Below are 21,519 nucleotides of genomic sequence, written 5' to 3'. Positions count from 1 at the left end.
GTTGACACAACCAATTGGACAGAGACATTACCACTCGTCCTGCTGGGGATTCGAACCGCCGTCAAGGCAGACTTCGGCCACAGTGTGGCTGAGCGTGTCTATGGAACCACTCTTCGCTTGCCCGGAGAATTTTTCGATACTACCACAGATGCCGTGGACCTCGACCCCACGGCCTATGTTCATCGTCTACAACGCTCCATGCGAAGTCTTCAACCACCCCCCGGCCGTTCCCAACAACGGACTAACATTCATGTTCCCTCAGACTTGCATACGTGCACCCATGTGTTTGTCCGCCGTGACGCGGTACGCAAACCTCTCCAACCCCCCTACGATGGCCCGTTCAAAGTTCTCAGCCGTTCAGACAAACATTTCGTCATCGACCTAGGACATCGAAAGGACACTATTAGCATTGACCGCCTCAAATGTGCACATCTAGACATTGCCAAAGAAACAATTACTGTTCCGCCCAAACCTAACCAACCTGCCCCAGCACTCGCACCTAATATCACTCTCGATAATAATCACAATTCCTCTACGTCAGGCACTCCCTCCAAGCGTACCACACGCTCCGGCCGTACCGTCCATTGGCCAAAACGCTATGTTACATTCGTTCGTTCCTAATTTTTTTTTGTTAATTTCTCAAGTCATTTTACTTTCCTTTTCATTATGTAGTCACTCACTGGAAGGGGGCTCCTGTAGCGTTTTTCCCCCTTGTAAAAATAAGAACACTTGCATCTACAGTAGACTCCATGTACATTTTTCTAAGCAGTAGATTAGGAGCCTTCAACTTTTGACCCTGTAATGTCAAGCCACCTAATTGATTTAAGAGCACTCCTACACAGGACCCACTTTTATTGCTTTGGCCTTCTTACCACATTCCTCTGGCAGACTTCTGGTCTAGGATTTATTACTTTATAATTAGATTTTAGTTAGATTTACCCTTGTTCTTCCGGCCTATGTTCCCAACCCTATTTTCACCACTTGGTCATATGTTTAGCCAGTCTCATCACAACCACTCTTCAAGCAACATCTCTACATGCAGTACTCCCACTCTCTCTTGTACAAGCTGAAAATAGTTTAGAATAAAAGTTCCTTTCTTCAAAGTTAGTACCTGTTGTCAACATTGTTTCTTTCTTATACAACACTACTAAAAGTCTACCATTGGGTGGCATTTTTAGCTAACCTGTGACTCCAATAAGGACAACAGTGCTATTTTAAGCCGTCACCAGGTAATTCAGACACGACCGGCTCTATGAACGGGCTCCTTAAATTAAGCTAGGCATGGGAATTTGTGTAATAATAATCACCTCACTTTGGAGGATTTGCATGGTAGCCATCTTGCAGTGCAGTTCTTTGTTTCACGGGGAAACCTCCTTTGTGCATACCCAGTGGAACAATAACATTGACATGCAAGATGGCAGCCATGCAAACCATCTAAGGGTTACATACAATTTAAGTCTTCATTGCTTCAACAATGTAAATATGTATGTAGTTAATATACAGTCATTTCCGATTGTGGTTTGTGCAGATTGTACGGAGATCGAGGCGGAAGTTATGCGTTGGGGTGATATCGAAGCCATCATGGCTGTCACCTTCTCCTGCCTCGGCATTTGCTGCACTCTCTTCGTCCTCGTCACGTTCATCCGCTACAACGATACGCCCGTCGTCAAATCCTCCAGCCGGGAGAATAGCTACATCCTCCTGGTCGGCATCCTGATGTGTTTCCTCATGACGTTCATCTTCATTGCTGTCCCGACGACGATCGTGTGCTACATCCGCCGGATCGGCCTGGGCCTGAGTTTCTGCATCTGTTACGCGGCCTTGGTGGTCCGGACCAACCGGATGGCGCGGATCCTGGCCGGCTCCAAGAAGAAGATCATCACCCGGAAGCCCCGGTTCCTAGGCAGCACGGCGCAGGTGGTCATGACCTTCCTGGTCATCGGCGTCCAGGTTGTCATCATCACCGTGCTGGTCGTGGTGGAGCCGCCCGACGCCGTCCTCGACTACCCGGACCCGCGGCGGGTCCGACTGATCTGCAACACCACCACGCTGGGCATCCTGGGCCCACTGGGCTTCGACACCGTCCTGGTCGTCATGTGCACGCTGTATGCCTTCAAGACGCGCAACCTGCCAGAGAACTTCAACGAGGCCAAGTACATCGCCTTCACCATGTACACAACCTGCGTGGTCTGGCTAGCCTTCATCTCGCTGTATTTCGGCGGCAGCGAGATGCGGAACATCGTCGTCTGCTTCGCCGTCAGCCTCAGCGCCACGGTGGCCCTGGCGTGCCTGTTCTTCCCCAAGACCTACATCGTGCTGTTCAAGCCGGAGCGGAACAGGCGGAGCTCCATGAAGACCTCGAGTTTGGTCCGCATGCACGTGGGCAGTTTCAGCGAGTTGGCCCCGCTGTCCTCTCAGAAAACCAGCAGCGTCAATGGTTCCCTGGAGATGGGGATGGGACGGTGAGTGAACAGGAAAGCCAAGTCCTCACATCAGAATAAGAAGTCATTATACTGTGTTTGTACCGGTAACAGGAACTCCGCTCACAGGCAGAGTGTACAAGCCGGTTAATGCTCCTCGATCAGTACAGCTGCCGTGACATTCATAAAATGAGTGCCCGCCTATAAAGAATGCGTGTCATACGTGCACAAGGGTGTTGGTAAACAGTGTTTTGTAGACGAGTCCTTTGTATGTCCAGTTAGAAGTCCTTTCCTGGAACAGCCTTGTGAAGCAGCGCGAACAATGACAAAGGAATGCTTTTGTCATAGTTCATAATTATTTTGAATAGATGGTGACCCGGCTCAAGACTAAATGACTTGTGATGGACTGGAAAAGAACAGTGCGAAAAAAAACCCTCCCCGATCCAGACTTTCCTCATTACCCATCAAATAAAATGTGCAAAAGAAATGTTCTGTTCCTTCAGGAAAAATAACGAAATGGTGCTGCCAATTTTAATTCAAGTTTCAAATAACGGGATGGCACTTGTTTAAGATTAAACAGGAATTAAAAATAATAAATTCAGATGTTTATTTCTATGCAACGCACCTCGGATACAAGTAGGTCTACAGTAGGCTGTATTTGTGTGTCGACTGTTTTGAAATAAAAGTGAGGTGAACTGTTAATTTTTTGGAACCTGATGATTAAAATAAGAGCAAAAAAATGAAAATTCATTACAAATTCATGCCAGTGTACGTTTTCAACAATGAAAAATTAGTGATAAATTATATTTGAATGTTTTGAGCTACATTTGATCTACTGAAAGTGAGGCTTGGAACCCAACATAGTCAGGCACCATCCAGTTTGACAGATTACATTGAATATGATAGATTCATGGAACAAGATCGAGAAATGACTTTCCCGTGACTAAGGTCTCTTGCCTTTTGTTTGATCCATTTCTCCCAGGGATCGCGTGGCCCGCAACTCAGGATTCAACCGTAAGGGACCCACGAAGGAGTCTCAGAAGGGTTTCTTCAGCGGCATCCGCCGTCGCAAACGGGGTTATAATCAGGTGAACATGATGAAAGCGGTGGAGAGGGACCGCATGCAGAGGCGCCGGCAACCAGTGTACCGCTACTCCGCTTCCGCAGAGACCCGGCCCCGGAGGATCAGCGGCACGATCGAGGACTGCGCGCCCTTAGACCCGGCAGGCCGAGGCGGGGCCGACGCTCCGGAGGGGAGCGAGTCAGGTCCAAAGATCGCGGTGGTGCGGCCTCGCACGGACCAGTCAGCCACCAACTTACAGGAGGTCTACATAGAAAGTGCACTTAAGGACGGTCCTGCTGGTAACATTCCGTCTCTGCTGCCGGGCAAGGAGGAGGCGCTACGGAGGAACTCAAGCAGCTGTGCGGGCGGCAAGGCCGCGGACAGTGTGTTCATCGAGATGGCCGATGAACCCGAGCATGGTGCTGGGGACATGCAAAGTGACGCGCGGCCACTTCTGACTGAGCCTGGTGATGAGGCCCCACCCAGGCGAGACTCTGGCCTGGGACTCCGCCCAGACATTCCCCAAATAGTCACTTCATTCCACGGCAGCAGCCAGGACCTGGCGGAGCCCCAGGTCGGCCAGATGAGGAACTCGCTGGGCACGCCGCCGGTTAACAAACGGCGCGTGTCCGAGAGCCATGGCTTGCCTCGCCCGGGCGCTAACCCCTTCCAGTTTCTGCCCCGTAGGCGCTCGCACGGCTCAGTTGAAGGTAAACCCAACGTGGCTTTATGCAGCGCACCACCCTGTAAGCACTCACTAAAACACCGCAAGCAGCTAGCAAAGTCGGCCGAGGTGCTGTGCCGCCAGGGAGAGTCCAACCCACTGCCGACCTCCTCCACCGTTTCATCGTTCTCTTTCACGCCCACACCGCATGCCTCGTACCCAGGTCCAACCAGACCTTCCTCCGCATTGGACCTGGTCCCTTCCAGCCTACATCTTCAAGACGCAGAGATCGCTTCCCCGCCGGCCAAGTTAAATGTAACTCTGGAAAATAACAATTTCGAGCTTTCCGGACCAAGCACGAGGACACATTTTGATAGCCCGCCGTTGACGGTAGATTGTGCCATCCGGTCAAGCACCCCATCAGAAATAAATGCAAACGAAAATGGTCTTGTCTCGGCCAACGGCGTTGATGACGTATTCGATCAGTCAGGCAGTGTTTGGAACGAGGCCAAACTGGAAGAATTAGCCACTGGACAAAACACGCCGTTGAGGACGCTTCCCGAAATCAGATCGTCAAATGTATGACTTGAACTCATAAATTCCATTTCAACGTGACAGCTCTGTACGTTTTTAAAGACACCGCATTGTCAACCTGGAGTTTTCAAATGAAGATTTTTGCACTGCTTTTAAAATCATCAGCAGATCTATAGAGATACCTGTATCTTGGGGCTTAAACTCCATGAATTCCTCGCACGTGCCTTTGCCATAGGTAGACCTGCCCGTATAATTTTTATTCATGTTGCTGTACATTTCTTGCGCCATTACATTGGTATTTACGCTATACACCTGACTCGGCTTGTAGCAAATACATTACTTTCCTTTCTTCCCAGACAGTTATTGGTTATTTCTTTTCAGTCTCGTGCAGTGCCCGATATACCACAGCCAACTATCTATTGCTCCGAAAGAAATTGGAAGTTTTTTCCCGCCGATTTTCTTGAATTTGCACAAACCGTTCGCATTGACGGTACGCCGGGAAAAATACACCCCAAAGGCAGTGGAAACTCCTGACGACCACAATAAGTTTTTGTATAACGCCATTTTTCAATTGGAGTGAAAACTTTGTCTGAACATAGAACACGCATTTGTCTGAACGCATACCAGGTTTTACTAATGTCCGTCACTGCAGGGTGAATAATTATGTGAAGGAGTGATATCTGTGCCGGCCAGGAATTTGCAGGAGAAAAACGACTCTTCCAGGCTAAATTTGCGTAAATTAAAATGAAAACTTGCTTGTGAAAACAAAATGTACACCACATCATTCTAAAGGGCCTGTTCGAATGCTATTTGGCGCAGTGCTGTGAGTTCGCCTAAAGCCCTCCATGAGTCAAGTCGCACACCGGCATTCACGCTGCGTCTGCTTGGTGCAAAATGCCTAAAATGACGTGACCGTAGATTATTGGATTCCACCAACAATTATTTTATCGTTTAGGTAGCATTGAATATCAGTGAGTAAGCCATAGAGTACCGAAGTGAATACGTCACGCGCACAATTAGTGTGTAAAGGGCATTAGCGTGAGAACCAGCGCGTGAACCAACACGCGCGCGTACTCCATTCGTTTGCACTGCATTTTCTGGTTCACAGTGACGTCACACTTCGGTACTCTATACAGGCGTTTCAGAGTAGCGCGCCTCCAAGAGTTTGCAACGCGTTGGCAAATCACAATGCACGGAATCGGTTGACCCCTTCCAAACGCGCAAGTGGGTCGACCAGATTTCGCGCATTGTGATTTGGCTAACGCGTTGCAAATTCATGGAGGCGCGCTACTCTGAAACGTCCGTATGGCTTATTCACTGATATTTATGTGCTCCTGTAGTTTTGCATACATTAACATGAAAACAAATATATATGTGGACACGCTGAAAATGGTCTGAATTACTGGCTTGACAGAACATTTCAGCTTTCGAATGTATTCACGTTTTTGTGGGTAACTTAACCTACAGCAATGTATTCGGGTGTGTTTAAGACAGGAGTACTTTCAGCATCCAGAAGGGAAGTTTGGAAATGTTTCCCCCAGGAAAATAGATTGGAAATCGGATGTTGTGAAAGGAGTTAACGCCACTTCAAAGGGAGTAGTCCTTCATTTTGCGCTTTACAATGTATGTATATGGACTATAACTAATTGAGAAATATAAGTGAATGAAAAATAGGTCTAAAACAAAGAAGAAGTAAATTTTATGTCAAAGGAATACTGTGTGACGGAATTGTTGCAATAAATCAAAGGTACCGTATATCGTAACGTTAATTTTCTGTTGGTGAGACTAAATTTTGGCTCCTCGTGTACGAAAGCCGCTGACTCGCAGCTGGAGTTACCTCCCGTATAAGTGTGTGTTTCTCCTACATGTAGTCGTGTCTCCAGTTACACAGCATCGTCTTGCAGTCATCGCGGCGCTCATCCAAATACGCACAGTGCATCACTTGCCTATGAATGTCATGCAGAAGGTCTAGACTCGCAGTACCCTTTAGTCAGCCCCAGGTCATTGAAGCCGCCGGCGGCCATCTTACCGTGCCGAATACAAAGGTAATAATTTGTACAAGGGCTTGCTCGCCATTTTGTTTCACGCGGATCCGGATCGCGATCAGTTGCCCGTCGTTGGTTCACTGACACCAAAATCCGTCTAATAGATGGAGCGAACCAGTGGCAGGATCACTGATCGTGATCTCCAGATCCCTGTGAAACAAACTGGCCCTTCGTTAACCAAATCGTTCGCGGCAACAATAGTTACAATGGTGCCCGAGCTAATGGTCACCTTTGTATTTGATGTGTTAAGATGGCTGCCGGTAACTTCAGGCGACACAAGAGCATTGCGTGTACAGATTCTGATGTATACTACATGACGTCCGTGCACTTAACTCTAAATCGCCATGTTGAAACAAAAGAGGCTGAAATTGTAAAACAATTTTGTGTAATGAGTCCATCAGTTGCTAAGCACATAACGTATGGAAGTGGCCATTACAAATAAGTGCCCATGACAAAGCGCGATTGTGCTACTGAGTAAAGAATTTATCGATGGCGTCCCACATCCGTCCAGACAATCCGCTTCTTACACGCCCACACCACAACGGTTTTTGGTCTTGGAGTATTAGCGTACCGTAAGGCGAGACTGGCCGGGTTGTCATATCAGACATGATGGGTTTGGCCCGAAGCATCCTGGAAAAAAATGAAATAAGCATGTGAAATTTTCTTTGTCATTTTGGCGGGAAAAGTAGTGTCATCGTTTTTCGACGGAGTGTACGCAGAGACTCCAAAACGCGTGATCTGATGTGATGTCATTGAGAGCGCACACGTGCTAAAAGCCATGTTTGGGTGGCAGGTGTCAGCTAACCAAATCTCTGTCAGCTGACCGTATCAGCTGACCATGTTTTCGTTCTAGGTCGTTAATTTTTTTCGACAGAGGCTCAAATACACAGCTGCTGATTGGTCAAAACCTGTAGGTCAAGAAGAAATCCAGATTAATCGCTGTGTGTCAGAAACTCCGCATGTCAATGTACATTTACACGGGATTGCACAAACAACAGCTGCTTCAATTGGGAGAGTGCATTACGTCACTAAACATATTTCAACGCGACCTCAGCCATACCTTCAGAGATTGAAATGCTATCAAAGGTCAGTGATCAGACCTTTCAATTAAAATATGGCGACTGGAAGAGCTCGCTGTATAAACGACCAATGGGGTACTTCGGTAGAAGCTTGTTCACATCTCTGTAGTCGATTTGTCTGGTATCAGATCCAACGCCTAATCGCGATAGGATGAACGTTCTGTTGACAAGGCTCACATCACCCTACCAACGCAGAAAGAATTATAAGATACAAGTGCACTTACAAGGACAATAGATCAAGTTGTGCGCAAGCTCAAGGTCAACCAATCACCGTTGGCTCAATCGTACAACCTCCAGTAATTCTTGTTTTAGCTGGTGTGCGGGTGGAACAAAATATTCATCATACTCAAAATAGCTCTACAGCTCACGTGGCCAACGCACGTCACTCATTCTGGCAAATCTCCCATGTCGCATTACTTGAAATTCAGTTCTTACCGGCAAAATCTGTACGCAAGGGGAAATCATATCCATACCAAGGAACACCAACTACCGTCTTGCTGCTAGGAATTCCCTGGAGCCGTAATAAATCTACGCCTGACGTGCAGTCCAGACACAAATAAAGCTAAGACGTGCAATCGAAACTATGAGAAACAATGTTAATTTTTCGTCCACTCATCCTCATGTGATGTTACATGCACACATCACCCTACAAACTGGGGAGTTGGTTTGGCGCAGTGGTTCTGTCCTCGCTTTCCACTTCTGCCGTCAGGGTTCGAATCCAGGCTGGGGTCCACAATGTGGATTGGGTTTTCAGTCCCTACCTGATTCCGTGGGTTTTACCCAGAATATTCCTCTTGGGTTTTCCTCCCACTTCTAAAACTGAATGTTTGAATTTTGAAATTCAAAATTGAAATTTTGAATGTTTACAACGCAGGCCTATTAGCTCAAAACTGGGGACTGGGAAACTGCGTATTTGTGTCTGTGTTATGGCAACAAGGTGTTTTCAATGCCAGATCAGGGGGTCCAGAAACTCTAGCTTAATTGTCATACTCACCAAGTTTGTAGGTGAAGAAAGGGGAGTTGGGCAATCCAACAGGCCCAGCTGCCAGAAAGTCGTAGTACATGCCAAAGAAGAAGTCACATGACTCTGCTAAGGATCAGTTGTCATAGCAACGGCCCAGCAGCCAGCTGCCTGGCACTCCCGCTATGTCAAAGATATCTGGGCGGGAAATACGCACGGATGCGTTAAACAAGCAGAGAAACGTAAGCTTCATTTCTTTATAAGTAAAGGTATAAAAAAGGGGGCGCCCTCATCCCCTCAGCGGCAACGTTTGAGCGAGGATCATGGACGTCCCGGCTCAAGGGAAAATCGATCAGCGGTGACAAAAGTAATGGTCGTCGAGCGAAGGTGACCGAGTGCACGTGAAAGCGAACACAAAGGGGGCGTTCGAGCGAGCTCGCGTTTACACGAGTATACTCCTGTGCCCGAATGTAATGCGCACGCATCTTACTCGTGTTAACAGGAGTAACCGTGCGAATGCACCCACCGCTTCTCGTGTCCATCATTTTGTGTCCAAAATTTGGAACCCAAATGTGGCATGATCTACACTACCATTAGCCCCATGCATATTTGTCATTTACGTGTGCGTGCGGATTGTAGCCTCTAAAGGTCTGGGCCGTTCCTTGACCAGATCAACCACGTAATGCGCATGCTCCTCAGAGACGTTGTACTCGATGTAGAAGTTCACGCCGTCCATGTGCCAGCTCGTAGGCTGGGCAACCTGATGTTGTAGCCATGCCGTGAGGTCAGCAGGGTGCCCCCCCCCACTCCGGGAGGAATGGATATTGAACAAGGCTAACAAAAACTTTCCCCCAAAAAACACACCACTGAAAGCTGGTGCCCCCATAAGATGCTGGTGCCCATTTGTGCCCCCCAGTAAAATCCCAGCTACGCCACTGGTTTCAACAAACTTTCCTTCAGTCTGTTGTGAGTTTGGTGCGCTTTAATTCACAGTTATGTGCAGAGTGAAGTCTGCTGGACACCTACCCCATGCACACAAAATAGTAGCACATGGTCAGGCCTACTGTGAAAACTGTGTACTTCGGCCCTCGACAACACGCTGATGGCACATCGGGATTGTTTGCTGATGGCCGCTGAGTGGCGCTCTCGGTTTCCTGTGACAATAAGCATGCGGGACTGCTGGATGAATCCTTGTCCTTAAACATCTCCATGATCCCACCCCTGATTTCTGCTCGTAGGTTACCATCTTGTTACTCCATACATTGCACTGCAGGGGAGGGGGTCAATCTCTTTTTACATTTGAAGCACGTACAGGTTAATACTGAAGTATATGTACAGGTGTCGCAAAGCAATGTGGGTACTTTACCGCCAGATGAAGTGATCTAACATTAAGTGTGCACCCTTTCGTGCGCACTTCGGAAATGCTGATCCACCCCATAACATCCTGACAAAATCTATCCAACAGAGCTTAACGAAATTACGTCATAGTTACGTCTTTTCAAAACTGCACCAGCGCACTGGAGGCTGTTCATCATATAGATGTACATCTTACAATCCTTGTAACTTTTCACCAAAATAGCGTATTAGTTTTTGTACTTTTTCCCCTTTTCAGTACTTTAGAATACATTTTGGTTGTCGGGGAAGTTAAAAAAAACCCTCAAAATCCGCATTTTTTTCACCAAGAAAAAGTGTGTGGAGATGATCCAATAACCCATCTCCCCTTGTCAAAAAAAGTTGGGGAATGTCTGAGCCCGAGCTGGACCAAGAGAGGGCTCAATCTTCCCAGCAGCGCAGGGTAATTATTTGGTCAGAACCATTAATCTCCATTACAAAGACTGAAATTTGCTAGTTCACAAACGACTTTAATATGCGCACGCGTTACGGTTGCATCAACCACATGGGTACTCGCGACCAACATGACTCTTTTCAACCGATGAGGGGTACTTCTGCCTGCTCAAGGCGGATACCTCATTCCTGCGGAATTTACGCCCATGGCTGTAAGACAACGTTAGGGGTCATCCATTTTTGTCAGCATTTTCATGAGAGTACAAAGCGTACGCTGGGGGTGAATTGGTTGCGTACGCTTTTAGAAACAATAAAAAAAAATGACGATTATCATAGACCGGTCAACTATCACCCCTTCCTAGCTCCATGCCCCAACTATTGCGTGTGTAGAGAGAGTGCGCAGGGCTCTGATGCATCGTTCAAACAAGTTCGGGCAATGGCTATTTCTTAACCACTTGACGATTTTGTCTGGTGTCACATATAAAAAGTAGGGGGGGCTACATACACAAGTACCATGCAAAATTCACTAACGTTGAAGTCCCAGCCACATGTGAAACAGTGTTCGAGCCCCCCCCCCCCCTCAGCTCCGCTTGGCTCTGCGAACTATGAGGTTTGGTACCCAGACACAAGTGTATTTTACAGTTTATTTATGTACGCGTTTTCCCTTGTGTGGAAAGGTGCCCTGCTAACTGTTAACGTGCATTAATACACGCAAGTTTGTAAATGTACATGTACGATGCAATAAATCATTGTAATTGCATACTTTTACCACTTTTTAAAAGCTTTTGTGAAGAGAAGAACAACTCAAATCAAAGGTACATTTTCTCACTACTATTCTTGGACATAAAAATGGACACATTATTTTAAGAAAAAAGTACCTGTCCATCGGGCAATTTGTCCTTAATTATTACTTGCCCAAACTGAAAGAGGAATTTGGGCAATCGGACAAGCGCGAGTGTCGAGGCCTGTCATGGACATTGTTTTTCCTCCTTTCACCAAACTCCGGTCGTCTGCTGCACATGAACAGCCTTACATTGTGAGTAGTTAGGATGGGTCCTCAGGCCCCACAAAGAAATCGTTTTATTTTGTACTCTTTTAGAGGGGGGGGGCAGGAAAAAGAGTACGTTTTGTGCGCTTTGTTAAAATGATGACAAAAAATGGATGACCCCTTGTAAAGCCGCGACTTTCGACGTCCATCCAAGCCCAAAGTGTTCTGAAAAAAATTCTACTACCGGTATATCATGTCTCAAGGGCGATTGCCAACATCTGTGGAAAGGTGATACCATTCGATAGTGAAAGGGGTGTCGCGGCAGCGTAATTCACAACGACGCAATGTTTTAAATAAGAATAGAAACTTGAACTGGCAAATAAGGCTTTTACCCTAGCAGGAAAAAAAGGAAAGTCCTGTTCTTGGGTTGCTTTTCAGATTTACTTCCTCTTCAGAAAGTATGATGAGGCATATGAATATTCAGCCCCCAAATCCACCCCTCCCCTCTTTCTCGCTCCCACCGCGCCGCAGCCCAATGGGAGAATACACCGTACGACGGGACTTTCCCACTTTCCAATGAAAGAATCAGGCCACGCAACATGTTTTCATTTCACACAGCAGTGCACCATTACGGGTGTTGCGCAGTTTGGTGGCCGCCATTTTGCGATTAAAACAAGACGAATTCGGCGAGAAGGCCCGGGGAACCCCTTCTACATTCGCCCATATTTGTGAGTATGACTACATACACTCTTTGGGAAGTTTTCCTGTCCAGTTAAAGCTTTGTCGAGCACCACGCTCTCCTGGGTCTAGGATTCGATTGTGTTGTTTCGATGTAGGCTCACCGACGGTTTCGTCCAGCACAGAGTGAGTCACCTGTGCTTCGGCTCGTCTACAAGTATACGAATGTGCCTGTGGTGACCTTGAATCCACAGGCTTTGAATCCCCCTTCTTAGAAACATTCCTTCCCTCATTCATTTTGGTATTGAGGATCGTGGGTACAAGGTGACAAAACTAAAACTGTGAACCACATGCTTGTACTTGTAGACTGCAGCTCAGACTTTGGCGGAAGAAAGAGGGGTCGAAAATGTGAACGTTGCGGGCCAACAACGTTGTGTTGCTGAATCGCTAGCATTTGGTGTCACCGTGATATCACACAGGTTGTACGCTTTGCATGTAACGATTGCCAAGGTCTTAATAAGTGTTCCTTACGCCCAGTTAGCAATTGCTAGCTGATTTGAAACCTCCTAAAATCGGAAGTTCAAAAGAGAGACGCTAAAACGTTTGATAACTTATCTTGTGATATGAGACAAGAGCTTTGGTTGCCCGCACGCGCGGTATTTTTGTTGTCTCTGCATTTTTTAAAAAGTTGTTTGCAAGCCCCCAAATTGTACCCCAGAACTTTGGGGTTCTGGAGTATTCGTTATTATGTTTGGAATGTGTATGGGACAGTCTTCAGGGGAAAAAAATGGATGACAGAAGAAACGTCTCCCCAGGGGGCTTAGAATTTAAGATTGTGTGGAGTATTAAAGCGAAAGTAACTCCTCATGGATGTTTCTAAAATCACCACTTTAACCAGTCCAGTTGAAGTTCGTCTTGGATCAGGGGCAGATCCAAAATTCACCAAAAAAATCAATCAATCAATCAAAAGAGAAGAAAAGAGGGAGGGAAGAAAAAAGGGGAGGGACCCCAGCCCCATAAATGTGACAAGGGCGTTAATAATTATAATAATAATAAAAAACAAGTCTGGTTCCGGTTTACCCAACCTCCCTAATTTTACAGTGCGACCCTAGAATTTTTAGTTCAATCCCCCCAGGGAAATCCTGGACCCGCCACTGTTGATGGTGATAAATTGACAGGGAAAGATTGTTTTTGATAACGAGACATTTGAGAATAATATTTTGGAGCCCCGACAATGGATCCAACGCCGGAGACGAAACCAAGATTTGGTATTTGGTCATGTCAACATTCGTCTGACCTTGTAATACTGCACATCAGGAAGGTCCGGATGAATGCTTCCTGTAGTTAGAGTCAATGCATTTCAATGCTTGCAGAACAGACGACGCCAGTCACAACACAGGAAGTGGCTATGCTTGGATTATGTTCCAAACTGGGTTTTGTATGTTATGTGCAGATGGAATAAACAATTTTTTTTTCTTCTTGTTAAACTTGAAAACTCTTTAATTTCGTTATGAAGGGATACAAATTTGGTTTGGTAAATGGAACGGATGTTCAGTCTTATTCAGAAGTGGCTGGGGAAAAATCGATTAGGCCTAAGCTCAAATTTTAATGAACGTCCATTTCCAATGCCCAGTTTTCTACATGACATTTATTTGCGAGATAGCCCATATTTGGAAGGTTTAGAAAAGAAGTATTGGTAACTGTATGGCCAAGTTTGGATTGATATGAGACATTGTTTCGCTTTGATAATTCTTCTTGTAAGACATGATGTATTATAAAAGTGTATTCCAGGGGTATTTCCAATCATACCCTTTGTAGGGGTTAAGTTACGACTTTCCCCCGTAATTGCCCTCGAGTGGAAATGTACATTATTTAAAAATGATTTTCAGTGGTCATTGCTGGATGAGTAATAAGTACTAAAACACTGGAATCTTCAATCAGTAAACCGAAGTGGTTTCTTAAGGTGGGGATCTGCCGCGTATGGGTTGCTTTCAAGTTCACTCCGTCATGAATATTCATGTCTGAATCCGCAGCCTTAAAGTGCATATATAGTCCAAATTTTGTGAAAATGATACTTATGTCTCTTTATTATACAAGTAATTATGGAGAGTATCTCATTTAATTTTAAAGCATTGTTTATGGTACCTTAGGGCTGAGTCAATTCGAATAATTCACTATTCAAATACTCGACCTTCAATTTGATCGAATATCCGAATATTCGGCTGTACCGACCAGCAGACTCTTGATGAATAAACCATATACAAAATCAGTTGCAATAACACACACAATTATGATGATCAATATAATAGCTTCTCACATCTAGGAGTATCTCCAGCCACAATTTTGCAAGATCGAAGAGATGAACAAGACTTCTTGCCCTGTTGAATATTTCTATTCCTTTTAAATTGTTATGAATAATTTACTCTTTAAATCTTGTAAAATTCCTGACGCTTTTCATTTGAATCTGCTTGAAAAAAGCCTCCATAGTGCAATTTTTTTCATTTAAAACAAAAGAAAAATGTACCTTCCTTTTCATGAATTTTGCTTTCGAATATTCAAATTCGAAAAATAATATTCAAATATTCAACAATCGATCGAATAATCAGCTATTTGGATATCCGGCACAGCCCCATGGTACCTGCAATGTAATTCACCTTCTGCTTCAACGGTCAAAAATATTTTGCAATTGTAATTTGGCACGGTGAGATTTTTTTCTCGGTAATGCCTTGTGTGTCAGTGTGACATCGCCATGGAAACAACCTAACCTTTTCACCCTCGAGTCTGAGAGTTAGATAGTTGATTGCGAATTCAGCTGTGGGTTACATTTTATTTCCACTTTCTCTGTGTACGGCTGAGTGAGTGAGTGATCCGTGGATCATGTAAAAATGACTTTAATATCTTAAAGTTTAGTGTACCGGTTATAGCGCATACGTGCACGTCGTACACTGCACGTCGGTATGTATTAGTGCCCCGACATGTCACAGCCCCGGTGTATCATTTAACTTCAGGTTGAAGTCACTGACAGCAATTCTGTATTCCTGCATTACATTACAGGGTATTTTGTTTTGCTTTGTTTTGATTTATTGGGGCGTGAGAGTATTTGATTCTCAAGTGATGGGGAGTAAACCAAGATCCGAGTTCCTTCCTATTCGTCGTGTCCAGTCCATGCCTATACCATGGAGTCCACTCACTCTGATCCTATGCCCCCGGCGAGTCCCCGCTGGGCGCGCTGCCGCTAGGTGTTTCCTTTCATTGAAGGGTAGCTGCAATCAGTGTTTTTGATTACAAACCAGTAAAATGGACCTTTGTGCCTCAGTAAAGCTTACTTTCAACTTTGGTTTCAGTATTTCAAAGGTTATTTCAATGTCTTTTTGGTTTTTGTGCTAATTAGTATATCCATAGTCATGAGAAAAACTGTGATGTCATCTCAGGAAGAAGCTTCAATGTTACATTGGTTTGTACTCAAAAAATTCTGTGTTTTTGTAGCTAGCGTTTCCTGGACTAAGTTTTCTCTTCTTTGCCGATTCATTTTTGTTTATGTGCATAGCAGTAAGAAAACCATCAAATCCTCTCCCAGAAATGTATTCAATTAGTACTTTCTGGATTCACTGTATGAACAGAAATACCTATGCACTGAACCATGTCTTCTCTAGATGACTTCACAGCAACAGCGCCCTCAGTTGTCCGGGAAAACGTGGATGATAATTTTGATTGTTTAAAAGTGTCGACTTTTCAATGCATTTAACCAAATAGGAGTGTGACAGAGTTTTCATACATTGAAGAAAAGTACAAAGATGCAGAAAAATTGTGTCGAAGAAAAATTCATTGAGCTACTCTTTAAGGAAAGAAAAAAATGCAGTCACTCCATTGGACAAAATACCAAGTTAATACTTCGCAAAGATGCTTTGTTACGAAACCACCTCCTCGGGTGTTCTGTCAGTTTTTTGCTTTATACCACATTTAGAATCTCTTCATTATAATTATGTTTCTCCAAAATACTTCTATGTGAACAAGCGGAGAAACGCAACTTGAAGGTTTTGCTGTGCAGGAGTTAGTTACAGCTTTACATGACGGGATAGTATACAGAGAGGTATTGTTTGCGGGAACCTAGTTGGTAAGAGGTGTTGACTTTGAGAAGAAAAAGATTCAACGTTCGGACGTGCTCTATTCGTGAGAGTTTCCTATGAACGAACAGAGTGCACTGCTTGAAACGTCGAAAGGTACCATCACCGGCTCTTCTCAGGACCAACACTTCTTGCTAAAAGAGATTGCTGTCAGCGGAATTCCATGGTGCCCGGCGCTGCCGGCACCCGCGAACAATATCCATCTGTTCACTTGTGTATTTGCGACACTGTGTACGGAGTCCGTGAATATACATGTACATGTACAATGCGGATGTCGCTTTGTGACCATTCCACAAGAACTCCTATATCATGTTGACAACATCACTTAAGGCATTCGGTGTTTTTAGATACCAGGAAATCATGGACCCCACCGGTGCGGTTGTGCAGCAGCCCAGGTACGAACAAATGGTAGCCTATAGCGATGCCGACGTCGCTGTGCAGATGCCCCCTGCAATGCCGATGGGTACCGTGGTTACCTCCCAGCCGACCACTACCACCACCATCATAAACGTAGGAATTCTCACAGTGTTGACTTCAGTTATTTTGCGATTAGAATAATTTTAATCCATAATTAGTGCATTTGAATTTGGTTTTTAAAAGCTCACGTGATGAGGCGACGTGTTTAAATTTCGTTTCCCAGATCGGGCAGAGCAACTTCCTGTACCCTCGAGGCATTCCACGTGACTGGTCTACGCCTCTCTGCGGTTGTTTTGAGGACTGTGTTGGGTGTAAGTATTCCCGTTGAATTTCGTTTAAGGTTCGGTGTTAATTTTCTTCACGTCCTCCCAGGCAGCAGGTTATAAAGCAAGCGCACAGCGGTATTGGCGAACCAGTTTTCGGTGACAGCGGCGTCCTCCTGTCAATCCTTCGTTTATAAAAATCAGCGGAGGAAACTGCAAATAAAAACTGCACAAAAGAACTAACTTCACTTCCTGAAAAAAGAATAGAGATCGTGTTTGTGTGATCTTGATTGCTTGAGTAAATTTTGAGTGTCTGGTCTCATCGTGGAAGAGCCTAAGAAAGGAGAAAATAGAGGGGGGATCCATCCAGTTTCATAATACGCAGGAGTTGAAGCCTTTGGTGTGTTGGATTTCTTCCCTCAAAAACTCGAGAACTACCTTCCTCATATACCCCCATAACATCGCACATCAAAACCCTGGACATTAAAAATAGGATACATAACAGCAAGAGTTGTATACAGATCTGAAAATCAGTTCTCAGCAAATTGCCTGTATTCAGAAGCGTAAATGGTTGATTGATGCTATTTGTTTCTGAGCTTGGACAAAAATTACTTTGTTTGCAGGTCTGTGCGCCTTCCTCTTTTTCCCCTGCTACGAGTGTCACGTGGCCACCAAGATGGGCGAGAACTGTTGCACGCCCATCTGCGTGCCAAACGGCACCATGGTGATGAGGGCCCACGTCCGTGGACGTCATAACATCCAGGTATGAGGCCCGGTTATCAACTTCGTGTACTCTTGTCGTTGTCTAAATTTGTTTTCATTTAAACCACGATAGCCACCACCCAGCCCTTGCCTGTCGAACTGTAAGGCTGGACGCATTAAAATAAATGTTGGCCTATTTGGGAGTGAATTTCTGGTGGGGGATATTGTAATGAATTGGCGGAAACCACCCGCTTCCCGCAACGAGCTGTAATTTTGCTTTTGCCGATATCGCAATTGGTCGAGATTGAGACATAAATGACATTATAGGACTGTCATATATAGTTTGATCATTGTCGCCAACATTGTGTCTAGGTCGAGTCTCCTGAACTTGTTCAATTTCATAAGGCGCTGTCATTGTCCCACGTGACCCAGCGTACTTCCGCCAATAGGCAAAGGCCGCAAAGAATTCTACACTGTTACATATAAGTCAAGCCCATAGTGCAACAGGCTAATCCAATAAGACGCCCTAACTGCGGTGGCACCTCACTCACACGCACATTCTTCAGCTTGACGCGCGCGTGCATTTGGCAAATCACGACACCCTATTGGTCGGAGAGGCATGTAACGCGCGCGTACCACCTGTCCACGAGCGTTGTGCCACCACAGTAATGGCTTCTCATTCTAGTGGTCGAATTACACTATAGGTGCGTTCGATTAGCTTACACGTGTAAGTCAAACTTACACGAGAGCGTTCGTGATCTTCGTGCCTGCCCTGGTGTCAGCCACCACTACCCCAGCTGGCGAGCGGGTCTCTGGAGGCTGTCCGAGTGTAATTACGTGACGGACAGACTGTTCAAGCATGGACGTACATGATGGAACGTGGCGGGGACTTGACTTTTTTCCCAGAATCCCTTGGAAAACACACTGCAGCGTTCGATTAGCCTCATTTTGAGGCTTCCCTTGAGTGTAACACTGGTGTGTCCAGGGAAGCTAATCGAACGCCCCCAAAATATATGTATAGCTCTATGGTTTCCTTAATTATGGGAGTAAGAATGCGAAACTGTGGAGCCAGCACCTACTACTAGATTGGAACGATACAAATGATGTTCTTAACTCAAGTGGTGACCCATCGTGCTATTTAATAGACAGTTCACAGTTATTTTTAGTGAAAGACCAAAGACCCGCTGTCAGGTTGAAGTTTATAATATATACGACGTAAACAGTAAAGTAACGCTCGCCTTTGGTAGTGGTGGCCGGTCTCTGGGGGAACCGTGTGGCCTCGTGATCGGACCCTCTATACGTGGACACCTCAACGGGCAGTCCGAACAAGTGGAGGTCATGGCATTGTGTGCTGTTGCAATGCCTCATTGAGACTAAGCACAAGAAAGACCGTGGAAACGTTTGGGCGCTACTCGTAAAAGTCGGTTCATACATCGCGTGAAAGCGAAACCAAACGCGAATTCACGACGTCGGTTCAACTAATCGCGTGACGAATTCACGAAAAGTAGAACACATTTCGACTGCAGCGACACTTCGCTGCAAATTTTTTCGTGAGGTCGAATTCGCTTCGCTTTCGCATGCGCCTGAAGTACAAACCGACCTTGAGTCGAATGGACTCTGGCCGCAACATTGAGCGTCAAGGCAACGACATAACTACCTAACGTTTTGGTGATTTTCCCCCCAATATCCCAGGGAACGCTGATCAACGACTGTTGCACCGTAACGTTCTGCACCCCGTGTGCGTTGGCTCAGCTTTCCCGCGAGATCGACAACATGCAGAGCGGGCGTGCCGCACCATAAGGAGGCATCGACAGCAGACATCAAGGCCAGCTGGACAAGAACATCTTCATAACAACTTGTTTTACGGTCGTAGTACCTTAAAAACCCTCGCAGGCTTCTTTAAAAACCAAGTTTCATGGCTTTGAGTGTACAAGCAATTCAGGTTTTACCGCATTTCTGTAGTAAAAGTTATATAAAGCGCCATTTAGGTTCCCAATACACATGCCTAAAATTGTAACCGAAAATGGTCCTTCATTAGCTAGGCCTGTGCGGTCTGTGTACGCACTGTGCTTTATCCATTAAGATGGTGTTTTATTTTGCAAGTTGAACGAATCAGAAGTTTGAAAAGGCTTTTCTTTTGATCTCCAGCGATGGATGTCACTCTCATGTGGATGTTTGTTATCGATAATCGGGTCTCGAATTTGAATTCTTGTCATGCATGACCAGTGAGTGTGTATCTTAGACGATTGATACCTGTCACAAAAAGTGGTCGATTTGTGGGAACTTTTTGTTGTCTAAAAACAAACAATTTTGTTCAATGGTGGAAAACAAGAAAAAAACCGAACCCATGGGTTAACAGTGTATTTTTTAAAACTTCTTTTAATAAGATTTTTCTGTTACATTTTAATCTTTGATAAAGGCCACAAATTATGAAACTTGGCCTGTAGTGAGGCGTACCCATTGAAATAGAACTTTTTTAAGACATGGGAACGCAAAGAGTGAGGCTTCCATCAGTATCGCTATTGGTTGCGGCAGAATTTGTAAACGGAATCCCGTTACCCTTGCGGCTTCCATCATGTCGTCACTGAAAGTTTATCAAACCTGTGCTTGGTGCCATTTTTATCATTTGTAGACGGTGTTGACACCGTATTTCATGTAGAAAGTAAATCTCCACGTCGTGAGCAAGATGTAGCCTTTTCTATACCTGAAGCCGTGATTGGACTAAGCCGGGGACCGGAATTTTAGTCCTTCACTGCGGCAGCACCACGCTGGTTATGAGGTGGTACGTGCGCGTCACATTCCTGCCGAATGCACCCGCGCCTCAAGTCTTAAAAGTCATTTTCCCCTTGTGCGTCAGTTGCAAGTGTTCAGTCGACATGGTACACGGTTCCGGATGCGGAAAGGACCAAACAACGCATACACATTTGGGACTCTCTCGCGCGCGCGAGTTGTAGTACCAGCGGCTAGGGCGTCTCCTCGGGTAAATGAGAGTGCCGGGGGAGGGCGTGTCATCGAGAGTTGTAGTGCGGCTTGACCTCAAAATATTGGAAGGAGAATTTTTCAGTATCAAGTCTACGTTGAGTAGAAATTTAGCTCCAGAATACATGGAGGCCTATTAGGATAGGAGAAATCTGAATTCGAAACTTTCAAATGACATTAGCTTCGGACGTTACAACAGAATTTCACGACCAAAATGATTTTTAAAAAGCGTGCTTATATTTTTAACGTCTTTTATCACGTAAAAACCTGTTTGCTTACTTAACTTGTTCATTGTATTTTGGTTTGTTTTGGTTTTGCTTTCGTGCGTTCTTGTTACTGCATGCTTGACTTATAAACAATAAAGCAGAGTTGTAAACTCATCGTGTTTTCCTCTTCTGCTGTGTAAGATCGTGTCTGTTGGCAGTTATTTGCTGTTACTCTTTCACCAGAGAAACTTCGTGTCGAGTTGGAGATGGGGATTTTAAAATCTTAAAAAATACGCAGCTTCGAAAATTCGAAATGTGGGTGGGGGGCACTATACTATCCGAGGCCAGTCAATATCTTTGACGTGTACGTGCAGGACTACATCTTACGTATCCCTGCGTGCTTCTGTGCTGTAACCTCATGCACACGGAACCCTTAAAAACGGCTGTTTGTTTGTGGGACAGCTAAAAATGACCCCCCCCATCTTATGTTGAACGAGTGGGAAATTGTGATTTTTTTAAAGGTTTTTTGGTCACCGCGCGCGCAGTGTTGTGTTACATGCCGCTGCCTTAATTTGTCAACAGCGCCACCACGCGACGACAAATAACTAATG

General features: G+C 45.3%; 2 protein-coding genes across 5 annotated transcripts in view; both read left to right on the top strand.

Annotated features, from left to right (window-relative positions):
- The window catches only part of LOC110984512 (metabotropic glutamate receptor 1-like), a 69,579-nt gene extending 63,129 nt beyond the window's left edge, over positions 1-6,450 (top strand). For both annotated transcript variants that reach the window (XM_022244773.2, XM_022244774.2), the window contains exons 8-9: positions 1,529-2,462; positions 3,403-6,450. In XM_022244773.2, coding sequence (XP_022100465.2) covers positions 1,529-2,462; positions 3,403-4,732 — 2,264 coding nt within the window. In that variant the 3' untranslated portion in view covers positions 4,733-6,450. The remainder of the gene's footprint in view (positions 1-1,528; positions 2,463-3,402) is intronic.
- Positions 6,451-12,113: 5,663 nt separating this feature from the next.
- On the top strand, positions 12,114-21,108 carry LOC110984499 (cornifelin-like). 3 transcript variants are annotated; one of them, XM_022244747.2, is made up of 5 exons: positions 12,114-12,267; positions 16,689-16,851; positions 16,982-17,069; positions 17,645-17,784; positions 19,416-21,108. In XM_022244747.2, the coding sequence occupies exons 1-5, from the start codon at positions 12,116-12,118 to the stop codon at positions 19,521-19,523; spliced, it is 651 nt and encodes a 216-aa protein (XP_022100439.2). In that variant the 5' UTR covers positions 12,114-12,115; the 3' UTR covers positions 19,524-21,108. The 3 variants fall into 3 exon arrangements, with proteins under 3 accessions (XP_022100439.2, XP_022100440.2, XP_087002922.1); XM_022244748.2 differs by having other exon boundaries at positions 12,132-12,267; positions 16,696-16,851; XM_087146796.1 differs by lacking the exon at positions 12,114-12,267 and adding an exon at positions 12,564-12,696.
- The last annotated feature ends 411 nt before the right edge of the window (positions 21,109-21,519 follow it).

Source organism: Acanthaster planci, linkage group LG15 (genome assembly GCF_054643075.1).
Source record: "Acanthaster planci isolate LZ-2023a linkage group LG15, COTS_SCS, whole genome shotgun sequence".
In the NCBI taxonomy this organism is placed as follows: domain Eukaryota; kingdom Metazoa; phylum Echinodermata; class Asteroidea; order Valvatida; family Acanthasteridae; genus Acanthaster; species Acanthaster planci.
Note: the sequence above shows the minus strand (reverse complement) of the source record. Positions and strands in the feature narration are given on the sequence as shown.

Excerpts from the sequence above, each read along its gene's own strand:
- LOC110984499 (XM_022244747.2), top strand. The coding sequence starts at position 12,116 with ATGAAAGAATCAGGCCACGCAACATGTTTTCATTTCACACAGCAGTGC. Across the intron at positions 17,070-17,644 it reads TTTTGAGGACTGTGTTGGGT|GTCTGTGCGCCTTCCTCTTT; the intron begins GTAAGTATTCCC and ends CTTTGTTTGCAG. Across the intron at positions 17,785-19,415 it reads GTGGACGTCATAACATCCAG|GGAACGCTGATCAACGACTG; the intron begins GTATGAGGCCCG and ends CCAATATCCCAG.